The sequence below is a fragment of the Diabrotica virgifera genome, chromosome 4 (genome assembly GCF_917563875.1).
Source record: "Diabrotica virgifera virgifera chromosome 4, PGI_DIABVI_V3a".
Taxonomy (NCBI): domain Eukaryota; kingdom Metazoa; phylum Arthropoda; class Insecta; order Coleoptera; family Chrysomelidae; genus Diabrotica; species Diabrotica virgifera.
Window position 1 is genome coordinate 149297542 of NC_065446.1, and position 19320 is coordinate 149316861.

General features: G+C 34.0%; 1 protein-coding gene across 2 annotated transcripts; it reads left to right on the forward strand.

The window, feature by feature from the left end:
- The first annotated feature begins 403 nt into the window (after positions 1-403).
- Positions 404-15217, forward strand: LOC126883963 (uncharacterized). 2 transcript variants are annotated; one of them, XM_050649731.1, is made up of 3 exons: positions 404-703; positions 13773-13904; positions 14672-15217. In XM_050649731.1, the coding sequence occupies exons 1-3, from the start codon at positions 517-519 to the stop codon at positions 14902-14904; spliced, it is 552 nt and encodes a 183-aa protein (XP_050505688.1). In that variant the 5' UTR covers positions 404-516; the 3' UTR covers positions 14905-15217. The 2 variants fall into 2 exon arrangements, with proteins under 2 accessions (XP_050505688.1, XP_050505686.1); XM_050649729.1 differs by lacking the exon at positions 404-703 and adding an exon at positions 8526-8712.
- The last annotated feature ends 4103 nt before the right edge of the window (positions 15218-19320 follow it).

The window sequence follows — 19320 nt, forward strand, 5'->3', positions numbered from 1 at the left end:
TTATATTTTGTCAGCTAAAGAAGAAATTGAAAGTGAAGAGAGAAATCACAAGTCCTGGGTAAGGCTTGCTACTCTAGTTTTATCCCGTATCATTCTTTTTAACAAACGACGCTCCGGAGAAGCGGCACGGATCAAGATGAGCGATTATATTAACAGACCAAGGTGGGAAGATCAAAGTACAGATGATATAAAGGAATCATTGACACCAATTGAGCGCAAGTTGGCCGATACTCTAACTGTCGTTGAAGTAGAAGGAAAGAGAGGAAGAAAAGTTCCAGTAATTTTGACGCCCATAATAAAAGAGTCTATCGATTTGCTGATTCGACACCGGTATCAGTGTAACATTTCTTCGCAAAACAAAAATACATTTTTGCGAGATCAAATCCATCATTAAGCCACCTCAGAGGTCATGACTGCTTGAATAAGACATGTGAGGAAGTACAACTTGAAAACGCGTCACTGATCAGTGGAACAAAGCTAAGGAAGTATGTAGCGACGGTTTGTCAGTTGTTCAACATGTCAGAGAATGAATATGATTGGCTGGCAAGACATTTAGGACATGACATAAGAGTACATAGAGAATTTTACAGATTGCATGAAAGTGCAGTAGAATTAACTAAAGTCAGCAGGCTACTGATTGCTGTAGACAAAGGTGAAGCCAGCCGATTTGCCGGAAAACGCATTGAGGATATTTCCATAGAAGGTAAGAAAACTCTCAACATGTTGAAATTCTTAATTTGTCCACCTTAAGGCATTTGTGAAATATTCATGGGGTTAAAGTTCATAAATGGCTACACAAAATAAAATATTGCTGAAAATAAGTATTTGGCTAAATTTAATAAAAATTAGCTAATTATTAGGATTTTTAATAATTTCACTTTGTAAAATATTTTTGTTTTACAATAACTCAAATTTTAAGTTAATCGCCTCCATGAAAATTTTGAATTTAAGGCTGTTTTATCGGTGCACCAAAACCTAGGGACAGTGTTTTCTCTGTGATTTACCGACAGAATGTCTCGAAATTTGGACACGTTATTCGAAATTATGTTGCCTTTAAAATGATGGTTTTACTTTTTTTATTTTTTTGAAAATTCTGTTGAAAAATTAGATTATAATCTTTAACGTTCTATTATAACCAAACTTTTTACTCCCATCACTTGAAAGAGTTTTTTTTTCTGTAATCGTTGATTTTTGTTTCACCTTTCTGTGTCCAGTAATAATCGAGAAAAGCGTGTTCCAACTTTGAAGAAAATTTGCTAAAAATATTGAAATCTAATAATGAAACGTGTTCGCAGCATTGGTGCTTAGTTTCATCGTTATCGCCTTCGTGACGACAAATCTCATGAACGTACGGTCAGTCGGTCAGTTCGCTTGAATTAGAATCCATTTCCAGTTATTCATTCTTGTATTTTCTTCATCAACTTGCTTACTTAGTGTTTACAGTTTACAGTATTCTTAGTTATTTTGAAAATATTAAACTTATTTAGTTTACGGGTATTTTTAAGTACTTAATATATTATTAGTTTAGTAGTATAAGTTACAAGTTCTTTAGTTTACGCGTATTTTTAAGTATTACATTAGTTTAGGGATATAAGTTGACAAGATAAGAAATGAGTCCCAGGGTGTTTTAAAATAAGACAGAAAATTATACTACTATCCACGATTTGTGTTTTATTCATCAATTGGATACTTTTCTTATGTAACTGCAACCTATAAATATATTAAAATGATGTACCTATATGTTACCGGCCAAACCCGATTTCAGGACAAACTAGTTTTGCCTAGGCCAAACTACTTTGTCCTAACCGCCTAGGATAAACTAGTATGACCTAGGTCAAACTAGTTTATCATATCACGCGTAGGCTAAACTAGTTTATCCTGATATAAATAAACACACTTCAGGCCAAACTAGTTTAGCCTAGGCCAAACTAGTTTATCCTGATATAAAGACGCACACTTCAGGCCAAACTAGTTTATCCTGATATAAAGACGCACACTTCAGGCCAAACTAGTTTATCCTGATATAAAGACGCACTTCAGGCCAAACTAGTTTATCCTGATATAATAAAGATTCACACTTCAGGATAAACTAGTACGGCCTTCTTCTTATTCTTCTTGTAGTGCCTATCCGTTTCGGATGTTGGAGATCATCATGGCAATCTCTACTTTAATATTAACCTGTTTATTTTGTTTATGGAAATGTTTGAAATAATCACTTAAGCAGATAAGTAGCTGTTTTTTTGGGACAATCCACACACTCATGCATTATTTTTATGACAGAATATGCTCTGAATCGTTTCCTTTTCTTTCGCCTTTCTCTGATTTACTAACAATTTTTGTACGTAAATGTTCGTGTGCAGTATTCCCTCGTTCTTTGCTGTTATTGTTATGATTTGATTCACGAATTACTTCTAACCGGAAAGAGACAGTTTGGTTCCAGAATATGTATTGTACAGAAAAAAAGGCATTAAGCGATTAATTAATAAGAAGTTTAAGTTAAAACCTCAAAATTTTTCTGGAATATGATTAATACGACAACCTCTGATAATGTCGATCGATAACGGCCATATACAATACTTATTATATTTGAATATTGGTAATGGTTTGGACAATACTATTCTCTTTTCGTTCTATATTCAGTCCTTGTATGTGTAAACTCTTGACTAACATGACTAACTGTCCTGGATATATACAAAACATCTTTTTTATCATGCGATTAACCATCCATTTATTTATTGATTCATTAAGCATTACAATCGGTAGGGTATAGGTAACGCCATGACGTTCAAAATCCTATTCTTGGGTGAGGTGGATTATTCCTTTATGTCATTTATAGCTAGCTGTGTTTTTTTGCTGTTTTCATGACTCTTTTCCATTTCTTCCTGTCTTTGCACTGAACTTTCCAGTATTTAACTTTCATTATTCTTATATGTTCTTCTACATCATCCAGCCACCTTCTTTTAGACCTTATTTTATACCTGGGCTGTGGTGGTGTCCATTTAGTTATCCTTCTCAGCATATCTTTGTGTGGTGTGTGGTCGTCTCTGTATATGTCCTATCCAGTTTAAGCGAAGAGATATCTATTATTTTCTACCTTTAATTCTTCTTCAATTTCGGCATTTTTTTTCAATCTTGTTTCTCCATCTTTTGTTACATTAAGCCCAGTATTGTTTTAATTTTTTTTTTTATTTTAAATTTCAGACGGCTATCTTTCTCTTTCTTGTAAATTATTATTTTTATCCCATATCTAACAACAGGTCTTATTAAGTTCTTGTACAGGTACATCTTTGTTCTCTTACTTAGACTCTTGCTTCTTAGCAGATTTTTATTTATTCCATTTGTTTTCTTTTCTTTTAAAATTCTTTCCTCTGTTCTCTATTTTCAGATTTTCCCTGTTTTTACTCTCAAGTAGCTAAAGGTCGAACAGTTTCAAATTTATGGTTTTATGTTACAAGACATTTCTGAGTTGTTGTGTCGTCCTTCCCTATCGTCATGCATTTTGTTTTGTGTTGGTTTTTCTCTAGGCCTATTCTTTTTGCTTTCTTATCTAATTTTTAACTGCTCTCATAAGTGTTATCCTCGTCTTTGCTATGATGACTAGCTCATCTGCACATGCTATTACTTGAAGTTGATCTGTAATAATGTTTTTGTTTACGTCCTTCTTATTATTGTTTCTTATATTAGGTTAAACGGTGTTGATGAGATAGAGTCGCGTTAGTTCAGGCCTTTATTTACTTTGATCTCCTTAGAAGCTGTTCCGTTGAAACTCATCTTTGCTGTGGTGTTCTTTAGACTTATTGTTGGCATAGGTCTTAATTTTTCTGGGATTCCAAGATTCTCTCGCTCTTCCATCATTTTCGTCCGATTAATTGTACTATCAATTTTGGAATCTATGAATATTACGTGTATTTCTCTGTTGTCTTCTTCTTCTTCCTTTTCTTCGTGCGACTAGGATTACTCCTGTTTGTCTGCCTCTTATTCTGTTTCAGTCGTCGTTGACTGTACATTATCTTTCCACCTTTTTGGCGGCCTTCCAACAGGTCTTCTGCTATACGGTTTGTTGTTTTTACAGATGTTCGCTAATCTATCTGGCCCCATTCGGTTTACATGTTCGTTCCAGTTTTTTTTTCTTGTTTTTATCCACCTGTTAATATTTTGAATTTTGCATTGTTCGCGTATACTTCTGTTGGTTTGTCTGTCTCTTAATGATATGCCCGCTATTGATCTTATTACTTTCATTTCGATATTGTTGATTTTTTGTTTCGTCTTTCTTGTATCGGTCCTTGTCTCCGCTGCATATGTTAGGATTGGTCTTACTTCTCTGTTGTATTCTCTCGAATTTGTTCGAAATGTTCTGATATCCTAATATTCGTTCAGCGCATAATTTAAATCTTTAGTATGTTTGCTTGAATTTAATCATTATCGGACTCCTCCCGATGTTGTTTTTTATAAATAGGTACTATAACACCTTTGTTCCAACTATCTGATAGTATGTTTATATTTTTGTTGTATTAGCTTGTTTATTTTGTTAAGTAATTTTCATCCTTCGTATTTTATTAATTCCACTTCTATTTCACCTTCTCCTGCTGCTTTTCCATTTTGGAGATTTTTATTTTTCTTTTTGTAATTCTTTATCTGTGGCAATTTCTGCTTCGTCGTTATCTTGTATTATTCGTTTTACTTCTTTATTCCAGTTTGTTTCCACCGTAGCGAGTATAATTTTTCCGTAATATTCTTCCCCTATTTTGCTGATCTGTTTATCTCCAAATTTCTTCTTTTTGGTTTTTTATACCTCTTGTTTTATTGCTGAGCATATTGTTTGTTGGTCTGACTTTTTGCAAAACTGTTTTATTTTATGATTTTTTTCTGCTCTTTTCAATATCCTGTAGCTTTTCATCTAAGCAGTAATTTTTCTTATTTTTATTTGTTGCGTTGGCTTTGTTATCCGCTATTTTCTTCCCTGTTTTGTTTTGAAGGGTTGTAGATCCATGTCATTTTGATAGAGTTTTTTAGTGTTCTCTCTTTTAAGCAGTCTTAATCGTACCAGTCTTTATTTCTTTTTGTTGTTTTTTTTTCTTTCCTATTATATCATCTGTTGTTTAATTTATTTTGCTTTTTAATTCTTGTCATCCTTCGTTTATGTTTCTGGGTTGACTCATTAGGTTGTATATATTTTCATTCATCTTTTCTGTCCGTGTCTGCGTTTGCCACTCCGTAAGATCTCATGTCCAGTGTTTTTTGTATTTGTACTCTTTAGTTGTTAGGACGTAATCAATTTGATTTTATTTCTCTCATGGGTGTCTCTAGGTTGCCTTGTGTTTTCTTGGAAGCTCAGATGTTGTCGATATGAAAGTCATATTTAGTGTTGCTGTGTCTTGACAAATTCTGTAGTTGTTGCCATTGTCATTTGTTTTTTCGTATAGAGATCCGTTCCCGTTTCAGACTATATCTTTTAACTATCCTTCTTTCCCCAGTTATGCGTTTGTCTCCCAGTATTAACAGAATGCCATGATTTATTTAGGTTTTCGTAGAATTCCTATTTCTCTGTTTAATCCATAGACACGGATAATTTGGCAGCCAAAAGTGATAGAAAGGATTGTTAGGACATTTGGCCTAGATTCCGTATAAACAGGACAAATAAAGGAGTTTTATATAGTGAGTAGTGATAAAAGAACACATCTATATTAAAAATTAAAATGTAAGGACGACAGTGACAATTTTAGAGTTGAAACAATTGAATTTTAACTGATTATCAAGAATAATATTGCAAAGTCATAAAGTTTGAAACGTAACAATAAATTTAAATTATTTGTATTGTTTTTTTTTGTTATTTTTTTAATTAGTATCTTTTTTTAAAAGCTAATTTAACTTGGGCTACACAGTTTAAATTCTTCATCATTCACTTAGAAGTATCACAGGAACATTGATATTTCTAAGTGATTTATTTATACGTGTAATAATTAATTTCCCAAGGTATTTTAACATTTTAGTTAATTGTATTGAACAAAGAATGTTATTCGTTTCCTTCTATTAATGTTAATATTGAATACTAGCCAAAGACAAAGGTACTTCTAATTCAAAAAATCTAATAATTTGTAATTTGGCGACTGTAATTAAAATTATCCAGATATCTTATATTATAAAAATAAACAATTTAATATTTTTTTATTTGGCTTAAATTCTATTTTGTTATTTTCCAATCACGTTTCGGCTCTCCTTTTGGCAAGCTAAGAAGCTTACATTCTCTACAACTTTTCTATGAATTTTAATTAAATTACAGGTTTCTCTTTGGACGGACAAATAGGGGATATTATGATAAGTGATGATCAAGACAAGACCTCAGGGAGTGAATATATTCCATCTTCGTCAAACTCGGCAGTATCTGAAAACGAGAGATTTCGAAAACGTAAAAACAACAACAAACCAAACGAAAACAACTCACATTTGAAAAAAATTGTAATATTGCAGAATTTGGTGACACAAGATGCTGAATGCAGAACAAAGCATACTAACAAATCTAAGTGGATAAAAACAAGCAGCGAGCAAGCAGATGCAGCAAAATATAGGGAGGCACCTGATAAAAAGTTTATTATGGATACATTCTTCGAAAGTGTACAAGCTACACATTCTAAAGTACGTAACTTGAAAGAAAAAAATGAAAAAGAAGATGAGGATATAAATGGATTGGATAATTCTAATACGGCGAACTATATTGGAAGCAAAAAATTTGGTGAAATAAAAATAGGTAGGGAACAAAAATGTGTAACAACGAATAACGGAATACCTGATGAAAAGTCAGTCATGGATACATTTTTGGATAGCTTACATGATGTGCATTCTGAAGAGCAGAATGAAAACGTAGTTGAGAAAGACAAAAAAAGAATAAGCGAAGAAACTGTGAAAAGTACGGAAGCAAGTGATAAATCCATACTGTCATATAGAAAAGAAACTACGACTAAAGATACATGTATAAAGGTAGTTGCAGCATCAAATAAAGACGGGAAAAGGATTAGAGATAAGACTCACGTCTGTTTTATTTGTGACAAGTCAGTTATCCATATGGGTAGACACTTTGAAACTTTACATTCAGAGACTAGCGAAGTAGCAAAATGCTTAGCATATCCAAAGAACTCAAAAGAGCGTCGTGCCGGATTCCTCGAGCTTATCCGCGTGGGTGATTTTTATCACAATTGCAATGTATTAGCTACCAAAACTGGAGAATTAATACTTATGCGACGGCCAACTAAAAATGAAGCAAAATTCGTTAAACATTCTGAATATGGGCCGTGCCCTAATTGTTTGGGCTTTTGTCTGAAAAAACATCTATGGCACCATATCAAATATGTTTGCACAGAAAAACTGAACAGCGAGAAATATTCAGAACCGAAGCATGTTATATCTGAAAGTAATGCATTGATACATGATATTCATGGTTTCGGATTTACGAAGGATTTTTATCAATCTATAGTGAATAGTTTTATCCCAGACCAGATTGGTGAAATAGCAAAAAATGATCCATTAATACTAAAATATGGATCAATGCAGTTTGAAAAGTATGGCAAAACGCAAAATGAGTTAATACGTCAAAATATGAGACAGTTGGCACGTTTAACAGTAGCTTTAAGAAAGCTAAATAAAAATCCATTACAATCATTAAGTGACTTTCTTGTTCCTGAGAAATTTGACATAATCGTTCAAGCTACAAAGGAGGTCAGCATCACTACAGTTGATGACGAAACATCGAGGCCACAATTTAATATTCCGAGTTTGGCGCTCAAAATTGGGTATAGTTTACAGAAATGTATATCAATAGAGAGGGGCAGTGCTTTACGATCTGGGAATGTAAAGCGAAATAAATCCTTGTCCTCCTTTATGCAGCTTATGAAATTAGAATGGAATGTTCGGATATCGTCAGGTGCGGTTGCTACACTAAACAAGAGAAAGATGAATGCAGCACAATTGCTGCCAATAACTAACGATTTGCTCAAGCTGAACAAATATATAGATACTTATATTTTGTCAGCTAAAGAAGAAATTGAAAGTGAAGAGAGAAATCACAAGTCCTGGGTAAGGCTTGCTACTCTAGTTTTATCCCGTATCATTCTTTTTAACAAACGACGCTCCGGAGAAGCGGCACGGATCAAGATGAGCGATTATATTAACAGACCAAGGTGGGAAGATCAAAGTACAGATGATATAAAGGAATCATTGACACCAATTGAGCGCAAGTTGGCCGATACTCTAACTGTCGTTGAAGTAGAAGGAAAGAGAGGAAGAAAAGTTCCAGTAATTTTGACGCCCATAATAAAAGAGTCTATCGATTTGCTGATTCGACACCGGTATCAGTGTAACATTTCTTCGCAAAACAAAAATACATTTTTGCGAGATCAAAACCATCATTAAGCCACCTCAGAGGTCATGACTGCTTGAATAAGACATGTGAGGAAGTACAACTTGAAAACGCGTCACTGATCAGTGGAACAAAGCTAAGGAAGTATGTAGCGACGGTTTGTCAGTTGTTCAACATGTCAGAGAATGAATATGATTGGCTGGCAAGACATTTAGGACATGACATAAGAGTACATAGAGAATTTTACAGATTGCATGAAAGTGCAGTAGAATTAACTAAAGTCAGCAGGCTACTGATTGCTGTAGACAAAGGTGAAGCCAGCCGATTTGCCGGAAAACGCATTGAGGATATTTCCATAGAAGGTAAGAAAACTCTCAACATGTTGAAATTCTTAATTTGTCCACCTTAAGGCATTTGTGAAATATTCATGGGGTTAAAGTTCATAAATGGCTACACAAAATAAAATATTGCTGAAAATAAGTATTTGGCTAAATTTAATAAAAATTAGCTAATTATTAGGATTTTTAATAATTTCACTTTGTAAAATATTTTTGTTTTACAATAACTCAAATTTTAAGTTAATCGCCTCCATGAAAATTTTGAATTTAAGGCTGTTTTATCGGTGCACCAAAACCTAGGGACAGTGTTTTCTCTGTGATTTACCGACAGAATGTCTCGAAATTTGGACACGTTATTCGAAATTATGTTGCCTTTAAAATGATGGTTTTACTTTTTTTATTTTTTTGAAAATTCTGTTGAAAAATTAGATTATAATCTTTAACGTTCTATTATAACCAAACTTTTTACTCCCATCACTTGAAAGAGTTTTTTTTTCTGTAATCGTTGATTTTTGTTTCACCTTTCTGTGTCCAGTAATAATCGAGAAAAGCGTGTTCCAACTTTGAAGAAAATTTGCTAAAAATATTGAAATCTAATAATGAAACGTGTTCGCAGCATTGGTGCTTAGTTTCATCGTTATCGCCTTCGTGACGACAAATCTCATGAACGTACGGTCAGTCGGTCAGTTCGCTTGAATTAGAATCCATTTCCAGTTATTCATTCTTGTATTTTCTTCATCAACTTGCTTACTTAGTGTTTACAGTTTACAGTATTCTTAGTTATTTTGAAAATATTAAACTTATTTAGTTTACGGGTATTTTTAAGTACTTAATATATTATTAGTTTAGTAGTATAAGTTACAAGTTCTTTAGTTTACGCGTATTTTTAAGTATTACATTAGTTTAGGGATATAAGTTGACAAGATAAGAAATGAGTCCCAGGGTGTTTTAAAATAAGACAGAAAATTATACTACTATCCACGATTTGTGTTTTATTCATCAATTGGATACTTTTCTTATGTAACTGCAACCTATAAATATATTAAAATGATGTACCTATATGTTACCGGCCAAACCCGATTTCAGGACAAACTAGTTTTGCCTAGGCCAAACTACTTTGTCCTAACCGCCTAGGATAAACTAGTATGACCTAGGTCAAACTAGTTTATCATATCACGCGTAGGCTAAACTAGTTTATCCTGATATAAATAAACACACTTCAGGCCAAACTAGTTTAGCCTAGGCCAAACTAGTTTATCCTGATATAAAGACGCACACTTCAGGCCAAACTAGTTTATCCTGATATAAAGACGCACACTTCAGGCCAAACTAGTTTATCCTGATATAAAGACGCACTTCAGGCCAAACTAGTTTATCCTGATATAATAAAGATTCACACTTCAGGATAAACTAGTACGGCCTTCTTCTTATTCTTCTTGTAGTGCCTATCCGTTTCGGATGTTGGAGATCATCATGGCAATCTCTACTTTTCTCACTGCTGCTCTGAAAAGACTTGTAGTGGTTGTGTTGAACCACGTACGTAGATTTTTCAGCAAGGTGTTAAATGAAAGCTTATAATCCAAGGATGGTACTAAAAGTTAGGAATTTGACCTAGGCTGTCTGTCTGTCGGTCTGTCCGACCGCGAATATAACTGCTCCGTCACTATACCAGGTAGGATGACAAATGAGGTGTCAAATGAAAGCTTATAATCCAAGGATGGTACTAAAAGTGACAAAATTTACCTAGGCTGTCTGTCTGTCGGTCCGTCCGACCGCGAATATAACTGCTCTGTCACTATACCAGGGAGAATGAAAAATGAGGTGTCAAATAAAAGCTTATAATCCAAGAATGTTACTAAAGCCCAAACTAGTTTGGCCTGAAGTGAGCGTCTAGAACCGGAAGTCCTAGAACAAAGGAACCCGCAGAAACTTTATGGGAAATGGCTCTCTGTCAAATGCTCTGAAACTTAGGATTGTGGTAGTTCTTGATGTGTAGAACAAAATACTCAATGGGCGCGTAGCTCCAAAAAATCATGGTTTTAAGATATAAGCCACTGAAGTTATATGTACAATGAGGACGTTTGAGTTGGAATAAATTCATTTTCTCGAGAATGGGCGACTCTGGAGATAAATTACGAATCAGGTCAATTTTTATTTTTAAATTATAATTTTTTGGCATATATATCATACTAGTGACGTCATCCATCTGGGCGTGATGACGCAATCGATGATATTTTTAAATAGGAATAGGGGTCGTGTGATAGCTCATTTGAAAGGCTATTTAATTCTCTATTTACTAATATAAACATCAACATAATCATTTATACAGGGTGCCCATGTTTTTTTAATTAAATTAATTGAGACAAAAACAAGAATGTATATAATTTATTTAATTCGAAATACATTTTACTGCTGTCCGAAAACAAAAAAAAATGTTTATAAAAAATTCCATATTAAAGCTGCCACCCACCTACCTCTTAGCAGTTTGAACATTTAATTTAAGCGAAAGGCAATGTTTATTTTTCAAATTAACATTTTTTTCTGTTTTCTGACAGCAATAAAATGTATTTCGAAATAAATAAATTATATACATTCTTCTTTTTGTCTCAATTAATTTAATTAAAAAAAGTTTTGGCCACCCTGTATAAATAATTATGTAAATGTTTACATTAGTTAATAGAGAATTGAATTACCTTTCAAATGAGCTATCACACGACCCCTATTCCTATTTAAAAAAAATCAACGATTGCGTCATCACGCCCAGATGGATGACGTCACTAGTATGTTATATACGCCAAAAAATTATTATTTAAAAATAAAAATCAAGCTGATTCGTAATTTATCTCCAGAGTCTCCCATTCTCAAGAAAATGAATTTATTTCAACTCAAACGTCCTCACTGTACCTATAATTTCAGAGGCTTATATCTCAGAACTATAATTTTTTGGAGCTACGCGCCCATGAAGCCTTTTGTTCTACATATCAAAAACTACCAGAATCCAAAGTATCAGAGCGTTCGACAGAGAGCCATTTCCCATAAGGTTTCTGCGGGGTCCTTTCTCACCTTAAGTACCAGCCTTGGCTTTCATTTGACACCTCATTTGTCATTATATCTGGTATATTGAAGGAAGAATTACATTCGCGATCGGACAGACAGCCTTGCTAAGATTTCTCACCTTTAATAACATCTTTGGATTATAAGCATTTATTTGACACCTTATTTTTCATTCTACCTGGTATAGTGACGGAGCAGTTATTTTCGCGGTCTTAGGGACCGACGGACAGACAGCCTATCTCAAATTTCTCACCTTTGGTACCATCCTGGGATTATAAGCTTTCATTTGACACCTTATTTGTCATTCCACCTAGTATAGTGACGGAGCAGTTATATTCGCGGTCGGACGGACAGACAGCCTAGGTCAAATTTCTCACTTTTAGTACCATCCTTGGATTATAAAGGACGTAATTTGGGAATTCCCCGCATGTAAAAGTCCTTACATGTTCGTCAAATTACTTTCGACTGGGCTAAATTAGTGTAGGCTAGGCCGTACTAGGCGAAGGATTTCCTGGCTGAAAAATCTACGTACGTGGTTCAACACAACCACTACAAATCTTTTCAGAGCAGCAGTGTGAAAAGTAGAGATTGCCATGATGGCCGCCAACATCCGAAACGGATAGGCACTACAAGAAGAAAAAGAAGAAGGCCGTACTACTTTATCCTGAAGTGTGAATCTTTATTATATCAGGATAAACTAGTTTGACCTAGGCCAAACTATGTGACAAAAATGTGATAACTCTTTTTAAAATATTATCTACGATAAAATCAATCTAAAAAGGTATTCCCGACAAAACTAATTTGAATGGAGAATAATGCATTTTGTTGTCATTAAAATACTTGTCCGCCGGCGCCACTGAGTAAAGATCAAATTGTCGGTCGCACTCCCTACTTCAAATCAATTTCAAGTTTGTGTCTGACGTAACCAGTCTGGGAAAGTAAGTGATACGCCCATTTAAAATTGCAATGGGCTTCAACTGATAAAACAGCCTTAAATATCCTGAACATATTATGTATTTTCAAACTGTCATTAACATTTTACTTTTCATTTTATTACTTGATTGTTTTTTAAAATCTCGAAGTTTGCAATTTTGGCATTTTTGTCCAACAGTTTTACCATTAGCAAAACCAGCTTATTGGATAGCCAGACACGTGTTTCGCTCATTATGCTAATATCTTCAGGAGACAAGTTTTGTAATCCAACATCACATATATATTTTTGTCCAAACTTCACCTATTCAACTTAAGTATATTCATACTTGCGAATCATCGGAACACTTTCTATTTCACATATTATATAATCGGGAACTTAAGACACAAAACGGTATAAAGTGTTGCTCCACTTCGCTCACATTGAACAAAGGTTGCGTCCTTATTTGTACGTATTGCCTTAGGTAATTATGTATAATTTCTTTCCACTTTAACTTTAAATATTAGCTTACTATACTAGTTGTTAATCTTCACTTTCCCGATAGTCGTCAATTAGTGCCGTAAAGCCAATAATCACCTGTCTCCATCTAATCATAACGAAGTTTTGCAGTGTTTTCTCAAACATTTAATAATATTCCTTGTATCGGCATCTAAGTAAGATTAATTTAATTTGTATCATTGAAATATTTATATAATTAAATGGAATTTAACACCAAAAAATTGGACATATATAATACTGGGATAATTGCTACATATTTTGTACCAGACAACACCCTACTACGGGTTATTGTAATTTCGGCATTTAGTTTGCCATGTACCGTTGACCTGAGGCTGCATAGAAAATTATAGTATGCGAATCCGGTCGTCGGTGATGGAATAAATTGATTGTGAGTAAATCCTTATTTCTCTTTACCTAAATTGAAATGGACCCAGATAGGCAAAATATTCAAGATTAAAAAAAAATGTTTATTTTCAATACCCTAATATTTTGTATATAAGAATATTTCACATTGCGTTATGTAGGGGAATTAATTTGTATATTTAGAGCAAATCTAGCTTATTTATAAAATAAATATGTTCTTAAATTTACTATTCTCTAGATTTGCCGTATTTGGAGGACGAAGCAGATAACATTGAACCAGAAAGTGAGGACGAAAATATTGAAATAGATCCAAATAATGTAGCGGGAGTGCCTGAAGAACAAACAACGAAAAGACGAATCGCAAAAAAAGGTTAGTTACACTTTACAGAATTGAATTAATATTACGGCCTATCATTAAGGTGATACAGTAGCGATCAACAGGTAGCAAAAACGCGTTCCAAGATTGCGGCTGTAATTCTGAATATTTTTTCGAGATATTTGGCACACGTATTCGTAATATAATAAAGAATGACGGTACAGACCCCAATTTGAAAAATATATTAATATGTGGAAATTACTCTGTAATTAAATAAAATATTTAAAAAACGAGCCTGTACCGCCATTAAGAAGAACAAAAAAATACACTTTCTTCAAATAAACTTTTTTATCCGATGCCTAGATTTTGTGTCATTTTGGAACTACTAAAATTTTTTTTAGTTCGTTAGTAGTTCCAAAATGACACAAAATCTAGGCATCGGATAAAAAAGTTTATTTGAAGAAAGTGTATTTTTTTTCTTCTTCTTAATGGCGGTACAGGCTCGTTTTTTTAATATTGTATTTAATTACAGAGTAATTTCCACATATTAATATATTTTTCAAATTGGGCTCTGTACCGCTATTCTTTATTATATTACGAATACGTGTGCCAAATATCTCGAAAAAATATTCAAAATTACAGCCACAATCTTGGAACGCGTTTTCGCTACCTGTTGATCGCTACTGTTTCCTCTTAAGTAACATTTTGTATATATGGTTACGTGAAATTGGCCTGCTATTTTGGGAGATACTGTATGTGTTTAAATTGTTTTCATTATTAAAGGTAATAATACTAATACTAATTCCAAAATTATGTTTCAGTGTCACCTATACGGAAGAATAGAAGAGAAAAGATAAATTGGTCAAAGGAGGAAAAGTCAGCAGTCCTCATATTTTTCAGAGTGAATATAAAAAAAGGAATTGTTCCTAATAAAGAACAATGTATGCAATGTATTGTCGATAATAAAGCTACATTGGAAAGAAGAAATTGGAAGAATATTAAAGATTGCGTTTATAATGAAATTAAAGCTTGCAAAAGAAGAAAAAAACATTAAATTTTATATTATATCAACTGTCAATAAAAAGTATAAAATATAATGTTCTTTCTACTATGCGTAGAAATAAATATCTATCACACTATGATGAACTAAGTACAAAAAATCGTAATAGGAACCAAAAGAGTATCTATACCACAGACAAAGGTAAAATAGTAACTTGTTCCTACAACAAACGTGGCAACATGGCCTCTAAACACACTGTATAAAGAGCCATAATTATGGAACCCCGAAACACAGAAATTTGTTACGGGTATATTTGTGGCATCTTTTATACACAGTTTCTGATTACAAAATAATTATGGAATCCGGTGCCACAATTATATTGGACGATATCTTTCATACCATGGAGTGTAACGAAGTGAATCCTATCCATAAACACTCTGCATAAAGGGTGTCAGCATCATAGTATGTTTACTCCCATGTGCCACAATTGAGGATGTAGTATGCGATGCCACAAATATTGCGGAACGTGTATGTGTGTGTGTGTGTGTGTGTGTGTGTGTGTGTGTGTGTGTGTGTGTGTGTGTGTGTGTGTGTGTGTGTGTGTGTGTGTGTGTGTGTGTGTGTGTGTGTGTGTGTGTGTGTGTGTGTGTGTGTGTGTGTGTGTGTGTGTGTGTGTGTGTGTGTGTGTGTGTGTGTGTGTGTGTGTGTGTGTGTGTGTGTGTGTGTGTGTGTGTGTGTGTGTGTGTGTGTGTGTGTGTGTGTGTGTGTGTGTGTGTGTGTGTGTGTGTGTGTGTGTGTGTGTGTGTGTGTGTGTGTGTGTGTGTGTGTGTGTGTGTGTGTGTGTGTGTGTGTGTGTGTGTGTGTGTGTGTGTGTGTGTGTGTGTGTGTGTGTGTGTGTGTGTGTGTGTGTGTGTGTGTGTGTGTGTGTGTGTGTGTGTGTGTGTGTGTGTGTGTGTGTGTGTGTGTGTGTGTGTGTGTGTGTGTGTGTGTGTGTGTGTGTGTGTGTGTGTGTGTGTGTGTGTGTGTGTGTGTGTGTGTGTGTGTGTGTGTGTGTGTGTGTGTGTGTGTGTGTGTGTGTGTGTGTGTGTGTGTGTGTGTGTGTGTGTGTGTGTGTGTGTGTGTGTGTGTGTGTGTGTGTGTGTGTGTGTGTGTGTGTGTGTGTGTGTGTGTGTGTGTGTGTGTGTGTGTGTGTGTGTGTGTGTGTGTGTGTGTGTGTGTGTGTGTGTGTGTGTGTGTGTGTGTGTGTGTGTGTGTGTGTGTGTGTGTGTGTGTGTGTGTGTGTGTGTGTGTGTGTGTGTGTGTGTGTGTGTGTGTGTGTGTGTGTGTGTGTGTGTGTGTGTGTGTGTGTGTGTGTGTGTGTGTGTGTGTGTGTGTGTGTGTGTGTGTGTGTGTGTGTGTGTGTGTGTGTGTGTGTGTGTGTGTGTGTGTGTGTGTGTGTGTGTGTGTGTGTGTGTGTGTGTGTGTGTGTGTGTGTGTGTGTGTGTGTGTGTGTGTGTGTGTGTGTGTGTGTGTGTGTGTGTGTGTGTGTGTGTGTGTGTGTGTGTGTGTGTGTGTGTGTGTGTGTGTGTGTGTGTGTGTGTGTGTGTGTGTGTGTGTGTGTGTGTGTGTGTGTATGTAAAAAAATGGCTTGGATGCGGGTCCGTTAGCCACAGATTTTTATTTTATTTTTACCTCAATTTATTAGTTTTGCTATATTTTTACCTATTTCACTTAAATGACTATAGTTGTTTCTTTCAAGTAGTTTATGAGTAATTTAAATATTTCCATTTTATGACAACTTAGTAGATATTCTATACTAATTGGAAAATGAACGTGTGTTTGTCGTAAATTGTAATATACTTAATTGATTTATATATCTCTCGTTAATTTTGCATTCAAAGAAAATATGGTTCAAATCTCTAATCGAAACATTATCACAAAAACAGACTGATGAATTAACTATTCCTAATTTGTACAGATGTGCCTCTTATTTTCCGTGTCGAGTTTTTAATCTGACGATAGTAGAAGTATCTTGCTTTGGCAGGTTATACTTCATCTTAAGTCATTTGCGAGTGAAAATATTTATTTTTCAACAAAAAAAATTTTCGTATTTGTTTCTTTGAAATAAGTTATGAGTAATTTAATTATTTCCATTTCATGACAACTTCGTAGATATTCTATACTAATTGGAAAATACACTTATGTTTGTCGTAAATTGTAATATAATTGGTCTATATACCTCTCGTTAATTTTGCATTAAAAAATATAATTCAAATCTGTAATCGAAACATTATCACAAAAGCAAGCTAATGAATGTTTAGACCTAATTTGTGCAGATGTACCTCATACTTTCCGTGTCGAGTTTGTAATTTGACGATAGTAGAAATATCTCACTGTGTCAGGTTATATCCAAATACATATGTCTTAGTTTCTTAGAGAATCAGCCCTTTAGCTAAGAAACCAGTCACTTAGCTAAGAACCGCTTCTTAGACTAATGAAATTCAATGTCTCCGCCCTCTTTTCTATAAGGCTGAAAAATCCAGCTTTTTAGACAATTTTCGAACGTTTTAGTCTAAAAAGCTAAATTCTTCAGTCACTTAGACTAGCGTCATATAATTGCCCTCTTCTCTATAAAGCTGAAACCGGAGCAGTTTTATAGAAGAATTAGAAAACTTCTGGCAAAAGATGAAATTGTTAGTCTCTAGGTCTAGGTAGGGAGAGAGGTATAGCGCCAAATGGGGTCGGAACTGGAATTTCCGTTATGTCAAATGATCTTTTGTTATTTTTTAACAAATAAACTTAAAACCATATGATCATATTATTTTAGCATGAGCATTGAATATTATTTAAGGTGCTAGTACACTTTAGAAGACCAAAAATAAGCATTTTTTCAAGATTTTTTTTCTCAGAACCTTAGTAAGAAAAGAATATAAAATTTTTTACATATTAATACCTAACTCCTAGGGAATACAAAAAATATATCTTTTGTCATTTATACGCATACACTAATATTGTAGAGGGCGCCAAAGTCGAGGCCTCGAAAAAACGTACATAGTTCTGATGGCGGACAGATAATCTCAGGATTGGAATCTCTGAAACAAAAATCCTACGGTATTTGAAAAAGGAGGGTTTCTTACGTAACAATTTACCACCGTTAGTGACAAATTTGAAAAATTTTTGTGAAAAAATCGCCCGTTATTCTTCAGTTTTTCATGGTTAAAAAATATTTATTTTTTATTTTTTGGTCAAATTGTGGTAAATTGTCACATAAGAAACCTTCTTTTTTAAAATGCAGTACGAGTTTTTTGTTTCAGATATCCCAATCCTGAGATTAACTGTCCGCCATCATTTTTCGAGGCCTCGACTTTTTCGCCCTCTACAATATTTAGTACATTTACAAAGTACGTGCATAAATGAAAAAAGATATAAGAAAAGGCTAAGTTTTCATTCTAATAGCACATAAAACAGCATCAAAAAATGTTACTCTACATCCTACCAGATTGAAAGCAATGGGATCTCTGGTAATGGTTTGTTAATTGAAAATGGTTATTCATTTTTTATGAAAAAATATATATTTTTTGTACTCTCTAAGAGTTAGATATTAATATGTAAAAGTTTTATGTCCATTTTTGGTAAAGGTTCCGAGAAAAAAATTCTTGAAAAAAATTATTATTTTTGGTCTTCTAAAGTGTACTAATAGGTCTGGATCCCGCGTATGAAAAAAAAGTCGATTAATAGCAAGCTGAAAATTTATTAATAGCTTAAGGGTGTCTAGTCGGACAAACTTTGATATATAGGAACACTGGAACAGGGGAAGTTTTAATTGTGGAACAGGTTAAAAATTTGGAACGGTCAGACCACGAAAACGTAACATGTATTTTGTCCGACAGAACTTCCAATTGATTTGTTACCCTTTCATTAAACTCTCATGCAAAAATCAGGCTGCTATTTATCACCAAATGGGAATTATAATGAGTGGAACACGTAGAATATGTCAAATGACAGAAATTATGACTATTAACAAATTTTCAGCGTGCTATTAATCAACTTTTTTTTCATACGCGGGATCCAGACCTATAAATAGTACCTTACAAAAAAATCTATTAGTTCGGCCGACACACACTCACGCCTTGGTCAAGTAATTACTACAAACTAATGGTTTAAATAGTTTTGTATTATGTATTCTGTTATTTTTGTACGAATAAACTAAAACCCCTATGAGTATTTATAGTCTAAGATACGATATAATATCGATTTGCACCGATCTGTTTAATGGATAAAAATTATTGGATATTTATGTAATTTATCATGTTAACAATTACAAAAAACAAGGGTTGCCAGATTTAACTTGTTTTAACTATAATTAATAATTAGTAATTAAAAATTACTAATACGATGGATGCACTTGCTGGTATCTAATAAACTTGTCACTGAACTATTTATAAATAAACTATTACTTTTTCTGCACAAAATTTGCAATTTTGTTGAGAC

What these genes read in the sequence shown, in the direction of transcription:
- LOC126883963 (XM_050649731.1), top strand. Translation starts at nt 517, where the DNA reads ATGTCAGAGAATGAATATGATTGGCTGGCAAGACATTTAGGACATGAC. An exon ending in TGAGGATATTTCCATAGAAG is followed by an intron (nt 704 to 13,772) that starts GTAAGAAAACTC and finishes ACTATTCTCTAG; the next exon opens with ATTTGCCGTATTTGGAGGAC. An exon ending in AAGACGAATCGCAAAAAAAG is followed by an intron (nt 13,905 to 14,671) that starts GTTAGTTACACT and finishes ATTATGTTTCAG; the next exon opens with TGTCACCTATACGGAAGAAT.